The following is a 23,983-nucleotide window of genomic DNA, read 5'->3' on the forward strand; positions in this document are numbered from 1 at the left end:
AGCGATTTATTTCACTCTGGCAATTTTAGCTTGCGGTGCCACTGGGTACTTCACGGTCCATCACTTGTCATTTATCGTCGGTTTCTCGTCCCCACTCTACCTGACAACATGGAGACTAAAGTTGGGAGAAAGCAGAGTCCTGTACGGGATTTATTTGAATATGACGATGAAGAAGATAAAAGATACAACAAAACTAAAATTAATACTAAAACTAAACTAAAACTAAGCATTTAGAGAAAAATGAAAACTAATAAAAACTAGCAAACCTGCTCTAAAAACAAATTAAAACTAACTGAATTAGAGAAAAAAAAGTCAAAGCTAAATAAAACTAAACTATAATGAAAAATCCAAAACTATTCTAACCTTGCAAACATACATTTTTAACACTAATTACACATGCAGAACAATAGCTATTGACTTTTTATTGACATATGGGGTTGTGCAGGACCAGTGTAGTAACCAAAACGGGCACTTTTGTTTTCCGATTACATCAGTTGACCTACAATGCTGTCTGTTGTTGTAAAATCTAACCGGGTAGTATAAGCATCTTTTAGTATGCCCCCCTCCCCCCATGTCTCTGCCAGCCTCCACTGGCAGGATGCAGTCACACAGACGTTTCCTTCTGATAATCACCAGTGAACCTCCTCCACACCGGGGATACATACATACACATCAATGTATATGCAACCACACCCTATTCATGAGGTCTCACACACACAAAAATGTTGTTTTTCAGCAAAGTGCGACCGGTCTGTTTGCCATCTTGTGTTAGCACCCAAAACCACTGTGGTGTTACGTGAAATTTAAGTTAATGTTGGATAATTGTGGTTACTGCAGCTGTGGAGAAACGTTTTTCTTCCAAACCATCAAAGAATACTGTACTCAGTAAACACATATGCATTTCAGATTGTTTCTGGAAAACAAACAACATTTTACCTCAATTGCAAACTGATGGTGTGAGACCAGTGCAGAACTGTTTGGATATGCAGATGAATGAGGGACATTGTGGTGTTTTGTGTTAAAGTTTAACCCATGCTGTGCAACTCACATGGGTGTCCGTGTTGGAATGCAGCTAGATAGCGAAGCTGCACAGGCACCTGCAGAGTCTGCCTGATAGTTAATCAGACTATTGTGACTGTAAAACACCCACGCCAGCCTTTGATGTTTGGAGATGGGACAAGCTGCACTGTCATCCACAGAGCATTAAAACAATCTGCCACGAGGACATGGAGAGCTTATCTTTAGTTTAAGTGCACTGCGATAAGAAAAGGGAAGGGAGAATCTGATCATTAACTAAAGGAAAATATTGCCAAATTTTTCTATGCCTTTGTTGCTCTCCGCTTTTTCCCTTATTGTCTTTTTAATTGTTCTTTTCCTCTTCATCAGGCTTCACAGGTCCGCACTGTGAACATAACATCGACGACTGCCCGGGCCATAACTGTCAGAATGGCGGTGCGTGTGTGGATGGAGTGAACACCTATAATTGCCAGTGCCCACCTCATTACACAGGTAAAGCTGATTTGCACAGTTCACTCCTTATTTATGCCCCATCTTCTAAACATCTTCTAAAGCACAGGTGTCAAACATGCGGCCCAGGGGCCAAATCCGGCCCGCAAAAGGGTCCGGTCCGACCCTTGGGATGAAGTTGTGAAATGCAAAAATTACACTAAGATATTAACAATCCTTTTAGTTCAGGTTCCACATTCAGACTAATTCAATCTCAAGTGGGTCAGACCAGTAAAATATTATCATAATAATCTATAAATACTCACAACTCAAAATTTCTCTCTTTGTAATATATTTTTATGTATTTACACTAAAACAAAGTATAATTTTAGTAATTTTAGACCAGTAAAATACTATCAGAATAACATATGAATAACGACAACTCCAAATTTTTCTTGGTTTTAGTGTAAATACATGAAAATATTTGCATTTACAAAGTACAATTTCACAAAAAATGTAAATAACCTGAACAAATATGAATAGCCTGAAATGTTTTATGAGAAGTAGGTACAATTTTAACAACATTCTGTCTGTTATTAAATGTTTTGTGTATTTGTAGACCCGCTGTTATCTGTAAGTTATAATGAACATGCTGAAATGATAAACTGAAGCATAATATGGTTAAAATTACACTAATTTTTTCAGTTTGTTCATGTTATTCACATTGTTTGAAAGGATAGTTTGGAGATGCAAACCTTTTCATAGTTTAATTTTACTTTTTTCACAATAAAACATAGAGAAAATTTGGGAGTTGCATTATTTATATATTATTATGTTATTATTTTACTGGTGCAGCCCATTTCAGATCAAATTTAGCTGAATGTGGCTCCTGAACAAAAATGAGTCTGACACCCCTGTTCTAAAGTGTATGAAACCTGTACTCACACAGTACTTCTGCTCCTTTTAGGTCAATACTGCACAGAAAATGTGGACGAATGTGAACTGATGCCCAATGCTTGTCAGAATGGTGGGACCTGCCATGACACTCATGGTAGCTATCACTGCGTCTGTGTCAACGGCTGGACGGGAGATGACTGCAGCGAGAACATCGATGACTGCGCCAGTGCGGCTTGTTATCATGGTGCTACCTGCCATGACCGTGTCGCCTCATTCTTCTGCGAGTGTCCACATGGACGCACAGGTACGATTAAGTGAGACATACTATACATATTGCGCAATGCAGTTCAATGCAGTGATATAATTCGACAAACACCTGTTGTTGTCATGTTCGCAGGTTTGCTGTGCCACCTTGACGACGCCTGCATCAGCAACCCGTGTCAAAAGGGATCCAACTGTGACACCAACCCAGTCAATGGCAAGGCTATCTGTACCTGTCCCCCAGGTTACACTGGATCAGCCTGCAACTTGGACATTGATGAGTGCTCCCTCGGTAAGTCAAGAAACCTTCTGTTTGAAAACCTGCTGTTCTCCTGGGTATGTTACAGCTAATTTGTGATGTATTGTGCACTTTGAATGTTTTAGGGGCAGTCATGGCTCAGCAGGTCGTCCATTAACCGAAGGGATGGCGATTTGAATCCTGCTCTGTCCATGTGCTGTTGTGTCCTTGGGCAAGACACTTCACCCTCCTTGCCTCCACAGTGTTGCTACTCACACTGGTGTATGAATGTTCGGTGGTGGTTGGAGGGGCCGTAGATGTGAATTGGCAGCCACACTTCCGTCAGTCTGCCCCAGGGCAGCTGTGGCTACAAATGTAGTTTACCACCACCAGAGGGAGAATGTGAGAGTGAATGAATAATGGATCCTCTGTACACACTTTGAGTATGCGTTCATAGAAAAGCGCTATGTAAATCTAATCCATTATTATTATTATTATTATTATTTTAGGGGCCAATCCTTGCGAACATGGTGGCCGCTGCCTCAACACCAAAGGGTCTTTCCAGTGTAAATGTCTCCAGGGATATGAAGGACCTCGTTGTGAGATGGATGTCAATGAGTGTATGTCTAATCCTTGTCATAATGATGCCACCTGCCTGGATCAGATTGGAGGTTTCCATTGCATCTGTATGCCAGGTAAGAACTTTCGCCTCTATTTAAAGGTTCAAGGGGTAAAGTTACAGGCATCAATCTGTTCTCTAGGCTTTTGTTTAAACTCTTTAACCTGTCAGGGTGGTGACCAGTGCTAGATGAGAAGTATTAATTTATTAATAACTGTTTTATCTTGCGCTCCTGTCTAATTTTAGGATATGAAGGTGTGTTCTGCCACATCAACACAGATGAGTGTGCCAGCCAGCCTTGTCTCAACAATGGCAAGTGTGTTGACAAGATCAACTCCTTTCACTGCGAGTGCCCCAAAGGTGAGAAAACCTTCAGAAAGGGGAGAGGTGATAAAATAATGACAGAAATAGTTGTCGTTTCACCCTTTGTGCCTCTTCTAACCACTTTTTGGTCAGGCATTGGGCAGCAGAGAAGAGGCTATATAAGTGGATCATTAACTTATTGTCATTGAGCATAACATTCTCCGGTTCACAGACTGAACGTCAATGATTCACTACTTCTAATAGTGCCATTTAAGGTTAGATGAATAGGACATAACAGATTAGGTTGCAAGACCATTAACATATTTGGCGGGCATGAGGGTTTGTGTTAGTGCTTAAAGCGCCAAAACTGGGGGCAGGGATTGGTTTATGGCCAGTAAGCCGAAGCCTATTGTGCTTGGTTTGAAAGAAAGATTTTCGTGCACAGTTAGAGCAGAAGAAGGGAGGGGGGGGTGTGCAGTGGGGGAGTTTAGTGGAATGGTTCGTTAGTCAGTGTACCTCAGACCACTACTTCAGATGCAAATTAGTTTTTCTGCCCTCCATTTTTCACATTCCTTTGCACACTGCAGGCATGATTTATTTGAAAGATTTGAAAGACTTTACATATGTTTGGGAGGTGTTTTAAATGTTTTGTTTAATTCTCCAGGTTTTTCTGGTAATCTGTGTCAAGTGGACATTGATGAGTGTGCCAGTACACCCTGCAAAAATGGAGCTAAATGCACTGATGGTCCCAACAAATACACGTGTGAATGTGCAGAAGGTACACTAAAGAGTCAATACTTCCAGATTTTTGTCTTCTTCTTTTCCTCTGCTTCTTACTTACTCTGCAAGTGTTTAATATTTTCTGTCTTCTTGTTCAGGCTATACAGGGCAGCACTGTGAGATAGACATAAACGAGTGCTACTCTGATCCCTGCCACTATGGCACCTGTAAAGATGGACTGGCCTCCTTCACATGCTACTGCCGTCCTGGCTACACTGGCCGCCTGTGTGAGACCAACATCAATGAGTGTCTAAGCCAACCATGCAAGAATGGTGGAACCTGCCAGGACAGAGAGAACACGTACATCTGTTCCTGTCCCAAAGGAACTGCAGGTCAGTCCTCTGACTGAAGTTATTTTAAAGGTTTAAATGGGCTTGTAGAGGATAAATGTGAATTTTACTTGTTTCTTAAACTTTTTGATATCCCACTCTACAGGTTTCAATTGTGAGGTGAACCTTGATGACTGCAAGAGCAAGCCCTGTGACTACGGAAGGTGCATTGACAAAATCAACGGCTATGAGTGTGCATGCGAGCCAGGCTACACAGGTGAGTGCTGGGTGGAGTTTACAGGTGCAAGGGGATGGTCCCCAGAGAATAGGGAGGGGCAGGTAAGACAGGTGGCTGGCGGGTCCACTCCTGTAGAACAATAGTGTCAGATGGCCTGTGTGGGATTGGGCGGAGGTGAGGGGGGGCGGAAACAGAAAGGAACACAGTCCCCAACCTGATACACACAAAAACATGCACACAAAGCGCTAACTTTGTTTGCCATTTGAAAAGACTTGTGACGTGGAGCCTGGAAAGAGTCTGTAAGGTGATACTTTAAAAGGAAAAGAGTCTGCCCTTTAATCACATATCTGATGTTTATTTGTGCGACAAATCCTACTCATATATCAGATTGAATTGGTTTCACTTCACTTATTTTACTGACACATGTCTACCTGTAACAATACAAAGTATAAACTGAAGGTGGTAAAGTTTGATCAAATATATTGTAAGTGGTCCACTCTTTTTTCCCTCCCCTTAATGGCCCAGTAGAGCCGGTTCTGACCGGTAGTGGCAGTGTCATTATGCTAAGAGGGAGCAGGAAGGAATAAGTGTGTGTGTGCATGCTGCTGTGCATCCCTCCTCCTCCCCACCATCTTTTTGTGCTGATGGGGTGAGTGTGGAGGGCATGGCGGGACTGAGACACAGAGGGACAGAGGACTATTGTAAATGAAGATCAGGCAGTTGGGCCCCTCCCCTCCTGATTGATGAAGAGCAGAGGAGGGAGCTGGCTAGGGGATCAGAGGGGGGTTTAATTGTTACTCGGCGGTGTGTGAAATGGGTCTGGCCTTCTGTCCCTGTAAACAGCCCTGGGTGAGGTTAGTTCTCCCTGGATGGGGGGTGGGGGGAAGAGTGTGTGAAAAGGGTGAGCAGCTACAACCCCCCCACCCATACATGCACACACCTCCTCTCCTGGCTTCACCTCCCCCTCTCAGATCCAGCTGAAACCCTCCTTCTGCCTATTCAACAGGCCCCCATTCAATCAATAGAGGAGAACCAAAAGGGCCTCCAGGGGCCGCCAGGCTAGGCACACATTGGAGCTGCTAAAGCCTCTGTCGACTGAACGCTGAGGGAGTCTTTAGTGTTAGCTCTGCCTATTGTCCAAGAGCAACAAAGTGCACCTCAGCTAGCAGCACATAAAGACTCAAAGGATGCCACACCAGAGAGTAAAGGGTCCAGCTGTGGGCCCCTAATAATGGCCAGTGAAGATATTTTTACTCCGCATTTTTCAAAATCACATTATATGTTTGTCAACATTACACCACATATATTTATCAAAGTCTGTGACAGCGCTGGGGGGCTCTTACAGTTACTATTTCATTCTGTCCTGGAGTAAAACATGATTGTGAAATTCGTGATAAGTTTGGATGGAAATCTGCCCAGTGTCAGCTCTTCTACTTGTGTGTGAATCAGTGACTGAGTAACACATTGTAGAGCACTTTAAGAACTTGTGAGGCACAGTGACTTATAAATGCACTCCTTTATATTATAAGATCAATTAAACTGAATTCCTGACTCATTTTTCTACAGGAGCAATGTGTAACATCAACATTGACGACTGTGCCATCAATCCGTGTCACAATGGTGGCACGTGTATTGATGGCATAAACAGCTTCACTTGCCTCTGCCCAGAAGGCTACAACGATGCCACCTGTTTGTCGCAGGTGGATGAATGTGGTAGCAACCCCTGCATCCACGGCCGGTGTCAGGATCTCATCAATGGGTAAATGTTCAAGACAAAACAAAGACGGAAAATTAATTTTAAAAAGGTATATTTAAAAACTGACCTAAGATTTTGTTTGCATTAAAGCTACAAATGTACCTGTGACTCTGGATGGAGTGGTCCAAACTGTGACATCAATAACAATGAGTGCGAGTCCAACCCATGCATGAATGGTGGAACCTGCAAGGACATGACCAGCGGATACCACTGCACATGCAGAGCAGGGTTCACTGGTCAGTTATCTTCTTTGTAACCTCTCTTTTATTTCCTTTTGCTCATTGAGAGTGGGTGTGACTTAAGTTCATTCATTTCTAACACTGGTGTGTTTCCTAATTCCACCACTGTAGGACCTAACTGCCAAACTAACATCAACGAGTGTGCCTCCAACCCATGCCTCAACCAAGGCACCTGCATTGATGATGTGGCTGGATACAAGTGCAACTGTTTGCTGCCCTACACTGGTATGATGCGTAGCTACTTTATTGTTTTATTATTGTTTTGGGGGTAGGCCTATTCCTGGGCAGCTGCTGACTCTGCTGTTTGTGCAGCTAAAAAGCAAAGCCTTCTGGTGTCTACACAGAAGTCTTATCATGAACTATCCTGTGTTGTTTTAGAAAACATCGCCCAATGCCCGCTAATGGCACTGTCTGTATTTGGCATCGCTGTGTGGAAAGAGTAGCCTTTCTGTTTGCAGGGATAACAACAGTGTGTATGTGTGTGTTTTGGAATAACATACCATAGTCGCTAATATAAGCAGGAGAGCTGGAGCCTGCTCCAAGCCTTATTCCCACTTCCGCCACGTCCTGTTTCCTGTCTGTGATCACACAATAGCAGGAAACAGGAAGGGCCTTCCTGTTTGGCCAAGTCGTCATGGAAATGGATAAGGAAGTAGGGCGGAAACTAGGATTGAAAAACTGACGTCACTCTTTATTTTTTTTTATTGGTTTTACAGCATTGGGGAGTAATATTTTTATTTTGGAACTTTTTGTAAAAATATATGACACTCTTAGCATGTAAGCTAAACACTGACGTTCTCTCCTCTCTCGCCACCACCAGGTGATAACTGTGAGATCCTGCTGGCTCCCTGCAGCCCTAGACCCTGCAAAAATGGTGGAGTTTGTAAGGAGGCTGAAGACTACCAAAGCTTTTCCTGCATCTGCCCTGAAGGATGGCAAGGTAACCATCTATGTGACACTGTTTAATCTATCAAGTACTGTCCATCAATATAAGCATCCATCCACTGTATAAACTGACCACATCTCTTTCAATGTAGGTCAAACATGTGAGATTGACATCAACGAGTGTGTGAAGAGCCCATGCCGCAATGGTGCTCTGTGCCATAACACCATGGGTGGTTACCAGTGCAAATGCCAGCCAGGTTACACCGGCCAGAAGTGTGAAACTGATATTGATGACTGTAAACCAAGTAAGGAAACACTGTGGTTTTGAAAGTTCTCATGGTTTCAGTGTTTTTAAACATTACTAGAAACCTGTGGTTCCTTCTCTCATCTTATTTCTACTTTTTTTGCCTTTCAGATCCCTGCAGTAATGGTGGTCTGTGCCGTGATGGCATCAACTCTTTCACATGCACCTGTCTGCCTGGTTTCCGTGGTGGCCGGTGTGAACAAGACATAAATGAGTGTGAGAGTAACCCCTGTAAGAACGGGGCCAACTGTACAGATTGTGTCAACAGCTATACCTGCACCTGCCCACCCGGCTTCAGTGGCATCAACTGTGAGATCAACACCAATGACTGCACTGACAGGTACAGACTCACCCTGTCAAAATGTTATTTGTGTTAAACTCTCCTTAATGATTACCCAGAGACATTATAACAGTACTTAATATTTTTTAAATGTTCTGTTTTCTTTAGCTCTTGCTTCAACGGTGGCACCTGTGTGGATGGAATCAATGCCTTTACCTGCTTGTGTTTACCTGGATTTACCGGAAGCTACTGTCAGTATGATATCAATGAGTGTGACTCCAAACCGTGCTTGAATGGAGGCACTTGCCTTGATAGTTATGGGACGTACAAGTGCACCTGCCCTCATGGTTACACTGGAGTCAACTGTCAGGTGAACAAAAAACATGTTTTTTAAAGTTGTAATAAAAACTGTGATGTGTTGGTTGCATGCATTTGCTTTACTTCTTTATCGTATGCATAGTTAATATTCTTCTGTTTTCTTGTTAGAATCTCGTGCGCTGGTGTGACTCCTCCCCATGTAAAAATGGAGGCTCGTGCTGGCAGCAAGGAGCCTCATACACCTGCCAGTGTCAGACTGGATGGACTGGCCTCTACTGTGACATTCCGAGTGTGTCTTGTGAAGTTGCCGCCAAACAGCAAGGTAGATTTCCAGTCAAAAGCTACGTAGTTTGTTATGTACAAGGCAGTGGTTCCCAACTTTTTTTGGCTCATGACCCCATTTTAACAACACAAATTTCTGGCGACCCCAGACATTCAAAACAGATACTTTTTTTTTTGCTAAAATTTATTTGTTTTTGATCATGTAATAGTTTGCTTTACTATGTTGCAAATAAACATTAATTTTAGACAACCTTTAGTCTATATAATGTATAGTATTATGGACAGAGGCAGAAAAGCCAGGTGTAGATTACTGCACAAAGGGAGAATTTTATTTTTCTTGGTCAGGATATGTACAGTCAGTCCAGCTGTGATTTACAAGGCTGACAATTAATGCTGAACAAACAAGAACTGAAACTATGAATTATGAAAGAGCTGCAGCATCTGAAACCGACCACAATGAACATTTGACAGATAAACAGAACGACAGTGCTGCAGTTTCAGCTTCAGAGTTTGTCATGTCTTTTATGTATTGTGATTGTCTCTCTCAACTCACCACATATTTTTTAATAGTAAGTTTTTTTTTTGTTTTTTTTTTTCATTTTTATCAATTACTAGAAATTTCAGGCGACCCCATTTGAATTCCAGGTGACCCCACGTGGGGTCCCGACCCCAAGGTTGAAAAACACTGGTATAAGTCCTGTGAAATATGTACTCTAAGTTCTTCACTATCCTTAATGTCAGGTGTGGAGGTGGCTCAACTGTGCCGGAACTCAGGCCAGTGTCTGGATGCTGGGAACACACACTACTGCCGCTGCCAGGCAGGCTACACTGGGAGTTACTGCCAGGAACAAGTGGACGAGTGCTCACCCAACCCCTGCCAGAACGGAGCCACATGCACTGATTATCTAGGAGGCTACAGCTGTGAGGTATGGGATATACAAAGTGACTGTATTTTCTACCAGGTGTCAGAAGTAATTGATAATGTGAATTCTCTGAGCCCACAGACTCAACTAATGAGTCTTGATGAGAATAATATGTATTTCAGTGTGGATTTTACAGTTATTTATGTCCTTTTCTAGCACTACTGAATGAAAAGTGCTTTATAAATGTAACTTATTATTATCATTATTATTTTCTCCTAGTGTCTCCCTGGTTACCATGGTGTAAACTGCTCAAAAGAGATCAATGAATGCCAATCCCAGCCCTGTCAGAATGGAGGTACCTGCATCGACCTCATCAACACATACAAATGCTCCTGTCCTAGGGGAACTCAAGGTATGTACAGTATCTGCTTGACACATTTACAAACAGATCATCACAAAAACAGTATATTTTGCTAAAGAAACTAAACTAACTTTTGTGTTTTCCGTAGGTGTCCACTGTGAGATTAATTTGGACGACTGTAACCCCTCCACTGACCCATTGACCAATGAGCCTAAATGTTTCAACAATGGCAAATGTGTGGACCGCATTGGAGGCTATCAGTGCATGTGCCCCCCGGGCTACGTTGGCGAACGCTGTGAAGGAGATGTCAATGAGTGTTTGTCAGACCCCTGTGATCCCAGAGGGTCATATAACTGCATCCAGCTCACCAACAGCTACCGATGTGAATGCCGCACTGGATACACAGGTATAGACAAGCATCTAACATACGGTTAGGGATGTAACGATATGAAAATTTCATATCATATTGTGACCAAAATGATCACGATTATCATTATTATCGCGATATTATTGAAATTGTGCTTAAAATGTTCAAAACGTACTTATATGCACATTGAAATAATTTAACCAAGTTGTATTTTGAAAATAAATAAATAAATAAAATAAAAAAATAATAAAATAACATAGAATAAAATAAAATAATAGGCACAATGTACTTTCTGTTGGCAGAAACATTCAAATATTAACCTTTAGGCGTCTGAGCCTATTTTGGCCATTTTTCTGTACTTTTGATTTTGCCTTTATATGCTATATAAAGAAATGTTTGCTATACCCATGTTTGGGATCTTTTTTCAGCGCAACTTCATCTATATCATCTGGCTATTATTTTTTTTTTCCACTTTAACCTACTATAAAAACATAAAAGGCCAGAAAACCCCCAAAAATATAAAATGTGATTTGAAAAATGTATATACTTTATTGCATAAATAACACAAACATCTTTCCAAGGACTTTAAAAATGAATATTGGTTCCAAATATTAGGTACATAAAATCAAAATTGTAATAAATAAAAACTATACTCAAATATTTGACATAAAAGCAGATCCTTACATAGGTTTTTTTTTCCCTAAAAGTGCGGTAATCAAACACGGTTATCATGATAATTTGAATTTAAACTAATCGTCTGTAATTTTACCACGGTTTATCGTTATACCGATAATCGTTACATCCCTACATATGGTTAAGAGTGTCAAGGATGTAGTGTTTAAATGGTCACAGGATGCACCTTGTATTCTCAACATGTGTTCTGCTTGTGTGCTGCAGGTCAGAGATGTGATAAGGTGTTTGATGGATGTAAAGGACGACCCTGCAGAAACGGAGGGACATGTGCTGTAGCAAGTAACACACCACATGGTTTCATCTGCAAATGCCCACCTGTAAGTATATCTGTGTTCTCTCTTCACACTACTACTTTTTTAAATACCTGTCATTATTTTTCATAAATTGCACTGCAAAATCATAACCGCTGTACATTTTCTGTCCCACCAGGGTTTCACTGGATCATCTTGCGAGTATGATTCTCGCTCTTGCGGGAGTCTGAACTGCAGGAACGGAGGAACCTGTGTGTCCGGTCATTTAGGCCCACGCTGCTTGTGTCCGGCAGCCTTCACTGGGCCTGAATGCCAGACTCCCACTGACAGCCTCTGCATCTCCAACCCCTGCTACAATGGTGGAACTTGCCAGATCACCTCAGACGCACCTTTCTTCCACTGCAGCTGCCCCAGTAATTTCAACGGCCTGCTATGTCACATCCTGGACTACTCCTTCACCGGAGGATTTGGCCGCGACATTACCCCTCCTCCGGAAGTGGAGGTGAGCTGTGAGATTCCTCAGTGTGACGAGTGGGCAGGGAACCACATCTGCGACTCGCTGTGCAACAACCACGCCTGCGGATGGGACGGAGGAGACTGCTCACTCAACTTTGATGATCCTTGGCAAAATTGCTCTGCGGCTTTGCAATGCTGGCGCTACTTCAATGATGGGAAGTGTGATGGTCAATGCAACAGCCCAGGGTGTCTTTATGACGGCTTTGACTGCCAAGGACAGGAAGGACAATGCAAGTAAGTTTGGAGAACAGATAATTATAGAATTGTGTACAGAAGAAATGCATTTTGGTAGTTCTTTCAAAAATCTGAATCCTAACAAAGTCCTTTTCCTTTCCTCTAGCCCTCTGTATGACCAGTACTGTAAAGACCACTATGCAGATGGTCACTGTGATCAGGGTTGCAACAATGCAGAATGTGAATGGGACGGTCTGGACTGTGCCAACAACATGCCGGAGAAACTCGCCGACGGTCACTTGGTTCTGGTGGTCCACATTCCCCCAGAACAGCTTAAAAATCGCTCCTCAGCCTTCCTCAGAGAACTCAGCAGTGTTCTCCACACTAATGTGGTCTTCCGTCGTGATGCCAAAGGAGAACCGATGATCTTCCCTTATTATGGTAACGAACAGGATCTGGTTAAACACAACGTACTGAAGCGCTCCACAGACGGCTGGTCTGAGTGGGCCTCAGTGCCAGCTAACGTTCTGAATCAAGTGACGGAGAGTGTGTCTTCTGTGGTCAGCCCACGAATACGTAGAGAGCTGGACCCTTTGCAAGTCAAAGGGTATGTGCGACTCACACAAACATCCTAATCTATTGTTATTTAAGGAACATATCTGCCTTACTTAGGTTAATGATGTGAGTGTTAATATTTGCAACCCGTCTCTTCTTGTAGCTCTGTAGTGTACCTGGAGATTGACAACCGTCAGTGTTATCAGCAGTCGACCGAATGCTTCCAGAGTGCCACTGATGTAGCTGCATTCCTTGGTGCGCTGGCCTCCAGTGGGAATCTCAATGTCCCCTATATTGAAGCTGTTACAAGTATGTAATTTACATCTAGACTCTCCATTATTTTTAGAATTTCAGTGACGAAGATATTGCAGCTTTGAAATTTTCATGAGTGTTTTTTTCTTTTTGCCTTTCAGTTTACTCTCAGATGGTTTTATGTGTGCATAACTGTAGTTTTATTTTCATTTTGAGGAATTGTATGTATGTATTTATCTTTATTTAGGAGGGACAGTGCACATTAATGAACACATTTATACAGTATAAACAGAGAAATATGCCAGAGTTAGCGCCAATGCTAATTTTCATCTGCAGTCCCTACTTAATAAATAGCAGAGATCCGTGCAATACAAAACAAAACAAAACAATACAGTGTAATAAGTGCAGCACAGAGCAAGACAGTGCAATACATTGCAAAACAGTACAGTTCAATACACTACAATATAGTACATGTCAGGAACTAAAATAAACATTACTACTTAAAGGACAATACAGTACAATACCTTACGTTACAGTACAAAATGACATTTATGCCTACGTGTCAGAGATTAAAATAAACATTCAGATATCTCTTTTAAGATCTAGTGTTCACATGTTTGGTTGTTTCTTAGCCATACTTTAATCTGGCTTTTGAAAGCAGCATATGTGGGGCTCTCCCTGATATCCACTGGGGTGGTGTTCCAGCTGGTTAACGAGGTTTTTTTCCAGATATTATGAGTAAAACTTTCATCTACAGAAACCAAAAATAGTAGGATGAAAGAAAGTATGGCCTTTAGCTTGGATTGTCTGGTATAGTTAACTATCATAATTATTATTTTTTTTACTGCCATCTGTAGTTTTGGTCGTAGTTTAACTATAATAACCTTGCTCTGTCGTTTCAGGTGTGAGACCCAGTCCCCCCAGCTCGGAGCTCTACCCCATGTATGTTGTGTTTCTGGGCCTGGCTGCTCTTGGTTTCGTCTGCCTTGGTGTCCTGGTGTCCCGTAAACGGCGACGTGAGCATGGCCAACTTTGGTTCCCCGAAGGATTCAAAGTGTCTGAACCCAAAAAGAAACGCAGGGAGCCGGTTGGAGAGGATTCTGTTGGCTTAAAGTAAGTCAGCCTTTAGACTACAGCATAAAAGTGGTGACGGTTTAAAGTTTCGTGGTGTGCATTGCACTGTGTTGTGTATGTGGTGCCTTGTAACTAATCTGGCGCTTTTCAACAGGCCTATGAAAAACTCTGACATTAACCTTATGGATGACAATCAAAATGAATGGGGTGATGAGGATCCAGACTGCAGGCGTTTCAGGGTAAGATGAGGATTTTAATTTTTTTTAGGAGTGTAATGCAATATACTGTGCTGTTCTCAACCATTCTCACGTGCAGGGGTGTAAGAAAATATCGGTTGTGCAATATATTGTAATATTTCATTTCACGATACTGTATCGGTATTAAAAAGTACTGTATCGATATTTTTAGGTATTTTTTCAAATGCAGATATTGTGGAGGTTCATTTTTGTTTTTTGATTTTCTTCATTGTTTATATTTTCTTTATTCTTATTAAACACTCTTTTATTAAATAATGTTAGTTCCTTTGTTGGGATTGCAAAAAAATGCTGTTCTGATGTTAGTTCTGAACTAATAAAATATGAACATTTGAACAGGATCTTAAACTGTAATGTCTGTAAAACAGAATTTAAGTTTGAACACAGGAACATTTTGTGACATAGCATTGGATCCTGTTCTGATCAAATGAAAATGTGTTTAGTATTTGTGTAGATTTCTGGTGTAAATCAAATTTTCAAGGAAATAATAATTTAAAAAAAGAAATAAACAAAAAATTGCCATTGCGATGTATCGTATCGTGACCCTAGTATTGTGATTTGTATCGTATTGCCAAATTCTTGTCAATACACAGCCCTACTCATGTGTGCTGATGGTGTAATGACTGTGTCTTTCAGTTTGAGGAGCAGGCCATGCTGGACTTGAGTGATCATACAGACCACAGGAAATGGACTCAGCAGCATCTGGATGCAGCTGACCTACGTATCGCATCCATCGCTCCAACTCCTCCTCAGGGAGAGATAGAGAATGACTGTATGGATGTCAATGTCAGAGGACCAGGTGTGTGCAAGCATTATTTTATATCACAAAGTTTATAACCTATAGCAGGGGTGTCAAACATGTGTTCCGTGGGTCAAAACCGGCCCGTCAAAGGTTCTAATCCAGCTTGCGGGATGAATTTGCGAGGTGCAAAAATTACATTGAAGATATTAACAGTCAAGGGTGCCGAGCTCATTTTAATTCAGTTTCCACACACAGGCTAATTGTGATCTCATGTAAAATAACAACATAATATTTATGAATAATGACTTCAGATTTTCTTCTTGAGTCAATGTGAAAAAATAACATGAAATTATAGAAATATTTACATTTACAAACTATAGTTTAACAATGATAATAATGATAATATCAATAATAATAATGATAATATCAATAATAATAAATAATTACATTTATGAAGCACTTTTCATTCAGCAGAATCTCAAAGTGCTACAGAGAAGACAGTCCAATAAAAAATAAAACAATGAAATGTGAATAACCTGAACAAATATGAACAACCTGAAATGCCTAAAGACAATTAAGTGCAATTTTTATATATAATGGTAAATAAATGTTTTGTGCCTTTGTAGATCCAATCTGTAATGCACATGTATAAATGATAAGTTGAGACATAATATTGTTAAAATTGCACTTATTTTTCTTAATAAATTTCAGTTTTTTCAAGTTGAGCTGTCATTATTTATTGGCTATCATACTATTATTTGACTGGTCCAGCCCACTTGAGATCAAATTAGACTGTATGCAGCCCCTGAAAGAAAATGAGTCCCCTGATCAGTAGGTATCGATATAATCTGCTGATGATGTAACCTGCCACAAACACTATCACTGGTAACTCACTCCTCTCATTCCTCTCATTCCTCTCCTTCCTCTTTCAGATGGTTTCACTCCACTGATGATCGCTTCCTGCAGTGGTGGAGGACTCGAGACCGGTATCAGTGAAGAAGAAGAGGATCCTTCAGCAGAAATCATCTCTGACTTCATTTACCAGGGTGCCAACCTCCACAACCAGACTGACCGTACAGGTGAGACTGCACTCCACTTGGCTGCTCGGTACGCCCGCTCGGATGCTGCCAAACGCCTCCTGGAGTCCAGCGCTGATGCTAACGTTCAGGACAACATGGGCCGCACTCCACTTCATGCTGCTGTGGCTGCAGATGCACAGGGAGTCTTCCAGGTAAACATGTTTTTACTATTTTTTTTTTTTTTTGCACAATTTTGCAGGAATCTTCATAATGAAGTTTGCCAAGCAGATTTAAAGTATTGTACTAAACAAGACTATGTTCCTTCAGATTTTAATTCGCAACCGTGCCACTGATCTCGACGCCCGCATGCATGATGGAACAACTCCGCTGATTCTGGCTGCCCGTTTGGCGGTTGAAGGCATGGTCGATGAGCTAATCAACTGCCACGCTGATGCCAATGCCACTGATGATTCTGGTAACTATTATTTTATCAAATGATTATCCCTGGGATCCGCAAAGTCCAAAATGTTTCTTGGACTGAGTTTGGTTGTTATGTAATCCGCCTCCTGTAATTTCTTTTCCCTTTCTCCACAGGTAAATCTGCTCTTCACTGGGCTGCAGCTGTAAACAACGTGGAGGCTGCTCTGGTGTTGCTAAAAAATGGTGCCAACAAAGACATGCAAGATAACAAAGTATGTGAATTCATTTATTCAACAATTATTTATACTTGAGAGGTCAAAGAAACAACAAAATAGAGATACATACCTACAATTGAAATTCTGCTCCAGTTTTTAATTCCAGACAATAATTTGAAAAAATACAATTAGTTTAATAATAATATCAGCTTAATTATGTGACCGTGTTTGTCATTTCCATAACCACCCATATAAATGGTTGGTAACAGTCAGGGATGTAACAATATGAAAATTTCATATCACAGTTATTGTGACCAAAATAATCATGGTTATCATTATTATTGCGCTATTGTTGAAATTGTGCTCAAAATGTTCAAAAACTACTTATACACACACTGAAATATATTAAAATAAAGTTGTATTTAAAAAAAAAAAAAATACAAAAAAATACAAAAAACAAACAAATAAAATAACAGCACAATGTACTTTGTTGGCAGTAATATTCAAATATTACCATGTAAACATCAAACTTACAAATGTGCATTAAAGATGACACCTTATGGCCATTGTTTGACCATTTTCCATATCAAGTTTGAGTTGTTTTAGTTTATTTTTCAGAGAGAGAGAGAGAGAGAGAGAGAGAGAGAGAGAGAGAGAGATAGATAGATAGATAGATAGATAGACAGATAGATAGATAGACAGACTGTGTTGTTATATTTTCTGTACATTCAATTGTACAGTTATGATTGTTACAATATAAAAATTCAATAAAAAAAAGTTTGGAGGGAAAAAAAATACAGGAGACAGTAACGACTATAATGTTAAATCTTTTTAAGCAAAGTGGGTAGTGCAATGTCCTGAGTATGGCTTCTGTTCCTTGTTAAATAGCAGTGAAATAGAGTGAAATTACATTGTAAAGTGTCTGGATGCAGCAACAGTGTCTTTGCAAAACAGGAGAGAAGTCATTTTGAAGGAAATTTGCACATGGGGAAGTGAGCTGCAGTATAAAAATGGCAACTGTCATAAAGATATGTTTTCAAGGCGTAGCTGCAGCTTGTAGATAGATAGATAGAACAGAGGTCTCTCTCTCTCTCTCTCTCTCTCTCTCTCTCTCTCTCTCTCTCTCTCTCTCTCTCTCTCTCTCTCTGAGTTTTCAAAGTGCGGTAATCAAACACAGTTATCATGATAATTAGAATTTCAACGGTAATACTAACTACTGGGAATTTTACCACAGTTTATCATTATACCAGTAATCGTTACATCCCTAGTAACAGTGCATGTTTCTGTACTTTTAGGAAGAGACGCCATTGTTCCTTGCGGCCCGTGAAGGAAGCTTTGAAACAGCCAAGGTCCTGCTGGAGCATTTCGCCAATCGCGAGATCACCGACCATCTCGATCAGCTGCCCAGAGACATTGCACATGAGCGCATGCACCACGACATCGTGCGCCTGCTGGATGAGTACAATGTGGTTAGGAGTCCTGGGCTCCACAACGCCCCATTGAGTAACTCCAGCCTCTCCCCACCTCTCTGCTCCCCCAATGACTATCTAAGCAACCTTAAGCCAGCACTTTCTGTCAAGAAGGTTCGTAAACTTAGCTCCGGTAAGGGAGGTAAAGATGGAAACAAAGATAACAAGGTTAAAAAGAAAAAGTCACTGGATGGGAAGGGCAACTTGTTGGACACGTCAGCAGTCCTGTCCCCGGTTGACTCCCTCGAGTCCCCTCATGGCTACCTATCTGATGTGGCTTCCCCTCCGATGACATCACCTTTCCAGCAGTCCCCACCCATGTCACTCAATCACCTTCAGGGCAATGGAGACTCCCATATCGGTCAAATGAGCATGTCTTTTGACCCTAACCCACCACGTCTCTCCCACCTGCCCGTGTCCAGCCCCAGTAGTCAGGGCTCTACATCCATAGGGGGCAGCAGAGGAGGCCAGTGTGACTGGGTCTCCAGGATGCACCCAGGTGTAGGCCAGCAGGGAAGCTTCGCCCAGGGCCCACCCATCTCCCACAGCATGTTGGGTGCTCTGCATGGTGTCAGCACTGCCACTCTGTCTCAGATGATGGGTTACCAAGGTCTCCAGAGCAGCCACCTGGGTTCGTCTGCGCACATGATGCAGCAGGCGCACTCGCGGCTCCAGCACCAGAACTCCAACTCCACCACAGCCGGACAGCCGCTCAACCAGAGCTTCCCCAGCGTGGAGCTGAGTGGTTCTGACATGCAGCAGAACAACAGCTCAGGTCGCTCGATGCCCATCCACACAGTGATGCCCCAGGAGACGCAAATCCTCGGCACCCAGTTTCTCACCCCTCCCTCCCAGCACAGCTATTCCGGCCCCATGGACAACACACCTAACCACCAGCTGCAGGTGCCCGACCACCCGTTTCTAACTCCCTCCCCCGGATCCCCCGATCAGTGGTCCAGCTCCTCCCCACATTCCAACATGTCTGATTGGTCGGAGGGCATCTCCAGCCCACCTACAAGTATCCACTCACAGATGAATCTGATCCCAGACCAGTTTAAGTAGAGACTTGTAAACTGGACAGGACTCTTAGTGATTTAAAAAAATATATATATATACAAACTCCATACAGAAAGAGAGTGATGAACCTGTCACACAACGCTCTTTTTTGTTATCAGTTTTTATACTAACGATAAAAACAGTTTTAGTATTTTGTATTTATTTATGTGCTTTTTTGATCTGAAATATAAAGAAGATGCTTTTATATTTATGTTTTTTATTTTTTATTTTTTGATTTGTTGTGTATGGAAAGATTAGAAGCAGTTTTAAAGGGAGTGTTTATCAGAGAAAAAGCCTCCTAGATGTGTACACTTGCTATTTATTTGTGTCTTGTGTTGCTATTCACTGGATTTATTTTATTTTTTGACCATCAGTCTTCACAAGTAAATTTTTTTGCCTTTGCATTATGTTGTACAAAGAATTTTTCAACTTTTATAGAATATTTTGGAATTATTTCAGTATTAATTAATTATATTTTAACCTCCTTTGTCTTTTTAAATGAGACAGGTTTTGTTACTGAACTTCATTTCACCAAGTCTTATCACTGAGTCTGTGTTAGATGATGATCAAATCTCAGTATAATTTTCAAGTATCACCTTACATCATGTTGCTTGCTACGCTGTACTCTCCCGCAGAAATGTAAAACAGTGATTGACGTTGGAAACCTGGGACCTGAAAACACAAAACAGTGCACACTATCAGTAAATATCCCTTATCAGTCGAGAGATGCTTTTATAAAAATGTGTGTCTAAATCTACCTGAGCCTATTGTTGTCGAATAATGGTCTGGGCCAGTGCTGATTAAATGATTTGTGATCATTTATGATATGGTTTCATATTGTATCTCAAATCACTAATTATGGTTACCATGTTTAACCTGTTGTGTGTTAAATCGCAGACCTGTTGTAGAGTTATGACATGTTACATTTGCCACAGCTTAAAATAGTGCCAGTGTGATTTTTTTTTGTTTTTCCTAAGAAAAGCAATGTATTTGTGAGATTTCTTGTTTTAAAAAAAAATATCTTCAAGGTGGAGAATGTTTGCAAAAGAAACGGGGACCTTTGTGTGTTTAATGACATCGCCTGCACTTTGTGAAGAGTGTATTTTAAGGTGTCTAAATGTCATGTTTTATAAACTAATCCAGAGATAAAGATGATTTTAAGAAGAGATGTAATTCAAAATCAATGTTCATGCAAAGTTGTAGTTTGCAAAGAAGTATTTCCTGATTAAAAATGTTTTGTAAAAATTGTCTTGATTCAATAAATGATACTGTTAAGCTTTCATTTGTCTTCCTCTGTCCTTTTTATTAGGTTTTTCAGAACTAATATATGACTGACAGTACATAAACAGTACAGTATATAACCCCAACTGGTCAAGGCAGATGACCCTCCTCCAGGAGTCAGGTTTCTGTTTGTTAAAACGCAGTTTTTCCTCACCACTGTCACCAGTCACAAGTGTTTGCACCTGAAGGATTCTGTTGGGTTTCTGTAAATTGGCTTGACAGTATAGTTTCGACCAGCTCTATGTGTAAACTGTCATGAGATAACTTCTGTTATGATTTGATGCTATATACATAAAATTTGATTGATTGATTGATAAAACACCTCATCTAAATTTCCTCAGTTTACTTCCAGTTAAATCCAAGTTTTATCTTATGTCTTTTTTTTTTTTTTTTTTTTTTTTTTTTTTTTACTTTACAAGCATTACTTTTCATTATGTAGCATCTTTTATGTTATTTTTGTCAAATCTTAAAATAATTCTTCGCACATTTTTTGTCATGTGTTGTGTTTTTATGTTAATTTTGTCTTTGTTCTTGTGCCATTTTTGTCTTGCTCTATCATTTTCTTCCTGTTTCATTTGTATAACTCATCCAGGGGACACTATTCGTCTATTTTAACCCTTTCGTGCACGAATTATGAGAACCTTAATCAAAATTTGTTCCTGAGTGATTTTATTCCTCTTTAGGCATGAAAAAAACGATGCGATTGAAAATTTTCTTCTGAAAAATAAATAAAAAAATAAAAATTATTTAAATAAATTAAAAAAAAAAAACACACACAAAAAATAATAATAATAAAAAAATAATTCTTATGAACCTATTTTTCATGAAGCTGTAAAAGTGTGCACTCAGCTGGACACCACACGTTTAATTTTTTTACGCACAGAAACATGTATTTACTGATAAATTGTGTGAAAACTACGGAGAGGGCTTGTGATTCTGGGGGTTTATGCTTAGGAGAGATCTACATAATGTTATCAATTAATGTCAGGAAAGATATGTAGTGTCTTAAAACTTTAGTAAAGATATGTGTTAAAAAAAACAACAACAAAAAAAACAATGAAAAGAACAACAAAACCCATGAATATACAAGAGAACAGCTGTAGAAAAGCTGTCCACTGGAGTGACCACTGTGCATGAAAGGGTTAAATAAGAAAAATAATTTACATTTTGTATTGTTGTCATTTACTTTTTTCTGACAAATGGTAATCTATTAAAATCAGCCCAGTGACTTCTTTGGACTCTGGACCCTAAATTTGGTAAAGGCAGATACAGGGAGTTGTGGATTCACTACATCCTCTCAGGAACAGGTATTGGACGCCATCTAGTGTCTATAATTCGATCCACAATGAACATGAGAACTTCAAGGTAACCAGTTTAAATTGTCTGCCAAATGTTTCACTTTTAACAAAAGTGTGAATACTGATATTTCAAAATGAGTAGTGGCAGGCTGTTTATACTGTTTCATCATCTCAACCATCTGTTCATACATTTTTTCCAGCTCCGTTTATCAAAGAAACATTTGGCACCTCCTCCCAGAACCCAAATTTACAAAAATGCATCACAAATGATCAGTTTACTTCAAAGGAATGGCTGAAAGTTTCTTTTTAGTGCCATTTTGGCTTCATGTGTCTTTTATGTCTTTTAAATCTTTTATTTATTTATTTATTTTTAATGTCTTTTTCATATTTTATTTCTTGTTGTGTCATTACATCGTACCAGTTATTTTAACATCCTCTACTTTTTTTTTTTTTTTTGCTGTTGGTGCATTTTGTTATATTATTTGACTCTTCTACAAATGTAGCCACTTATCTTTGGTTCACATGGCTTTGTTTGACATTGACAATCTTAAACTGCTTTATTGAAAGGAAATTAATGAAAAATTAAGTAACATATCTTATTATTGTTGTAAGTGTACCAATAAAAACAGCTTCGTGACCCATTTGGGGTCCTGACCCTACATTTAGGAACACAGATGTAGACAGTCTGTCCATTTAATTAGATTGGCATTGGCTCTAAACATCATCACTGAATGCCTGACGACAGGTTGGAAAATTCCTTCCAATAATTCTAGTCAGACTCATGCACAAGAAGAGAGAAAGAAAAAAAGGATAATACTGTAAAAGCAGTGATGTAATAGATAGATAGATAGATAGATAGATAGATAGATAGATAGATAGATAGATAGATAGATAGATAGATAGATAGATAGATAGATAGATAGATAGATAAAACGATGGATAGATAGAATGATAGATAGAACAATAGATAGAACGATAGATAGATAGAACGATAGATAGATAGATAGATAGATAGATAGATAGATAGATAGATAGATAGATAGATAGATAGATAGATAGATAGATAGATAGATAGATAGATAGATAGATAGATAGATAGATAGATAGATAGATAGATAGATAGATAGATAGATAGATAGAACGATAGATAGAACGATAGATAGAACGATAGAACGATAGATAGAACGATAGATAGAAAGATAGATAGAACGATAGATAGATAGATAGATAGATAGATAGATAGATAGATAGATAGATAGATAGATAGATAGATAGATAGATAGATAGATAAAACGATGGATAGATAGAACGATAGAACGATAGAACAATAGAACGATAGATAGATAGATAGATAGATAGATAGATAGATAGATAGATAGATAGATAGATAGATAGATAGATAGATAGATAGATAGAACGACAGAACGATAGAACGATAGAATGATAGATAGAACGATAGATAGAACAATAGAACGATAGATAGAACGATAGATAGAACGATAGATAGAACAATAGATAGAACGATAGAACGATAGATACAACAATAGATAGAACGATAGAACGATACAACAATAGATAGATAGATAGATAGATAGAACGATAGAACGATAGAACGATAGATAGAACGATAGAACGATAGATAGAATGATAGAACGATAGATAGATAGATAGATAGATAGATAGATAGATAGATAGATAGATAGATAGATAGATAGATAGATAGATAGATAGATAGATAGAACGACAGAACGATAGATAGAACGATAGAACGATAGATAGAACGATAGAACGATAGATAGAACGATAGATAGAACGATAGATAGAACGATAGATAGAACGATAGAACGATAGAACAATAGATAGAACGATAGAATGATAGAACGATAGATAGATAGATAGATAGATAGATAGATAGATAGATAGATAGATAGATAGATAGATAGATAGATAGATAGATAGATAGATAGATAGATAGATAGATAGATAGATAGATAGATAGATAGATAGA

The 23,983-nt window shown here is 39.8% G+C and overlaps 1 protein-coding gene across 1 annotated transcript in view; it reads left to right on the forward strand.

The window, feature by feature from the left end:
- The window catches only part of notch1a (notch receptor 1a), a 30,963-nt gene extending 10,287 nt beyond the window's left edge, over nt 1–20,676 (forward strand). Inside the window, exons 5-34 of the mRNA XM_030149527.1 lie at nt 1,387–1,509; nt 2,414–2,647; nt 2,741–2,896; nt 3,352–3,537; nt 3,708–3,821; nt 4,429–4,542; nt 4,643–4,876; nt 4,980–5,090; nt 6,618–6,810; nt 6,898–7,043; nt 7,158–7,271; nt 7,867–7,986; nt 8,084–8,236; nt 8,347–8,575; nt 8,684–8,885; nt 9,002–9,155; nt 9,857–10,041; nt 10,258–10,390; nt 10,488–10,745; nt 11,604–11,716; nt 11,829–12,400; nt 12,507–12,947; nt 13,059–13,204; nt 14,050–14,260; nt 14,376–14,460; nt 15,112–15,274; nt 16,150–16,448; nt 16,564–16,711; nt 16,831–16,928; nt 18,167–20,676. Of these exons, the coding sequence (XP_030005387.1) occupies nt 1,387–1,509; nt 2,414–2,647; nt 2,741–2,896; nt 3,352–3,537; nt 3,708–3,821; nt 4,429–4,542; nt 4,643–4,876; nt 4,980–5,090; nt 6,618–6,810; nt 6,898–7,043; nt 7,158–7,271; nt 7,867–7,986; nt 8,084–8,236; nt 8,347–8,575; nt 8,684–8,885; nt 9,002–9,155; nt 9,857–10,041; nt 10,258–10,390; nt 10,488–10,745; nt 11,604–11,716; nt 11,829–12,400; nt 12,507–12,947; nt 13,059–13,204; nt 14,050–14,260; nt 14,376–14,460; nt 15,112–15,274; nt 16,150–16,448; nt 16,564–16,711; nt 16,831–16,928; nt 18,167–19,402 (6,671 nt within the window). The 3' untranslated portion in view covers nt 19,403–20,676. The remainder of the gene's footprint in view (nt 1–1,386; nt 1,510–2,413; nt 2,648–2,740; nt 2,897–3,351; nt 3,538–3,707; nt 3,822–4,428; nt 4,543–4,642; nt 4,877–4,979; nt 5,091–6,617; nt 6,811–6,897; nt 7,044–7,157; nt 7,272–7,866; nt 7,987–8,083; nt 8,237–8,346; nt 8,576–8,683; nt 8,886–9,001; nt 9,156–9,856; nt 10,042–10,257; nt 10,391–10,487; nt 10,746–11,603; nt 11,717–11,828; nt 12,401–12,506; nt 12,948–13,058; nt 13,205–14,049; nt 14,261–14,375; nt 14,461–15,111; nt 15,275–16,149; nt 16,449–16,563; nt 16,712–16,830; nt 16,929–18,166) is intronic.
- The last annotated feature ends 3,307 nt before the right edge of the window (nt 20,677–23,983 follow it).

This window comes from Sphaeramia orbicularis, chromosome 12, assembly GCF_902148855.1.
Source record: "Sphaeramia orbicularis chromosome 12, fSphaOr1.1, whole genome shotgun sequence".
NCBI classification, from domain to species: Eukaryota; Metazoa; Chordata; class Actinopteri; order Kurtiformes; family Apogonidae; genus Sphaeramia; species Sphaeramia orbicularis.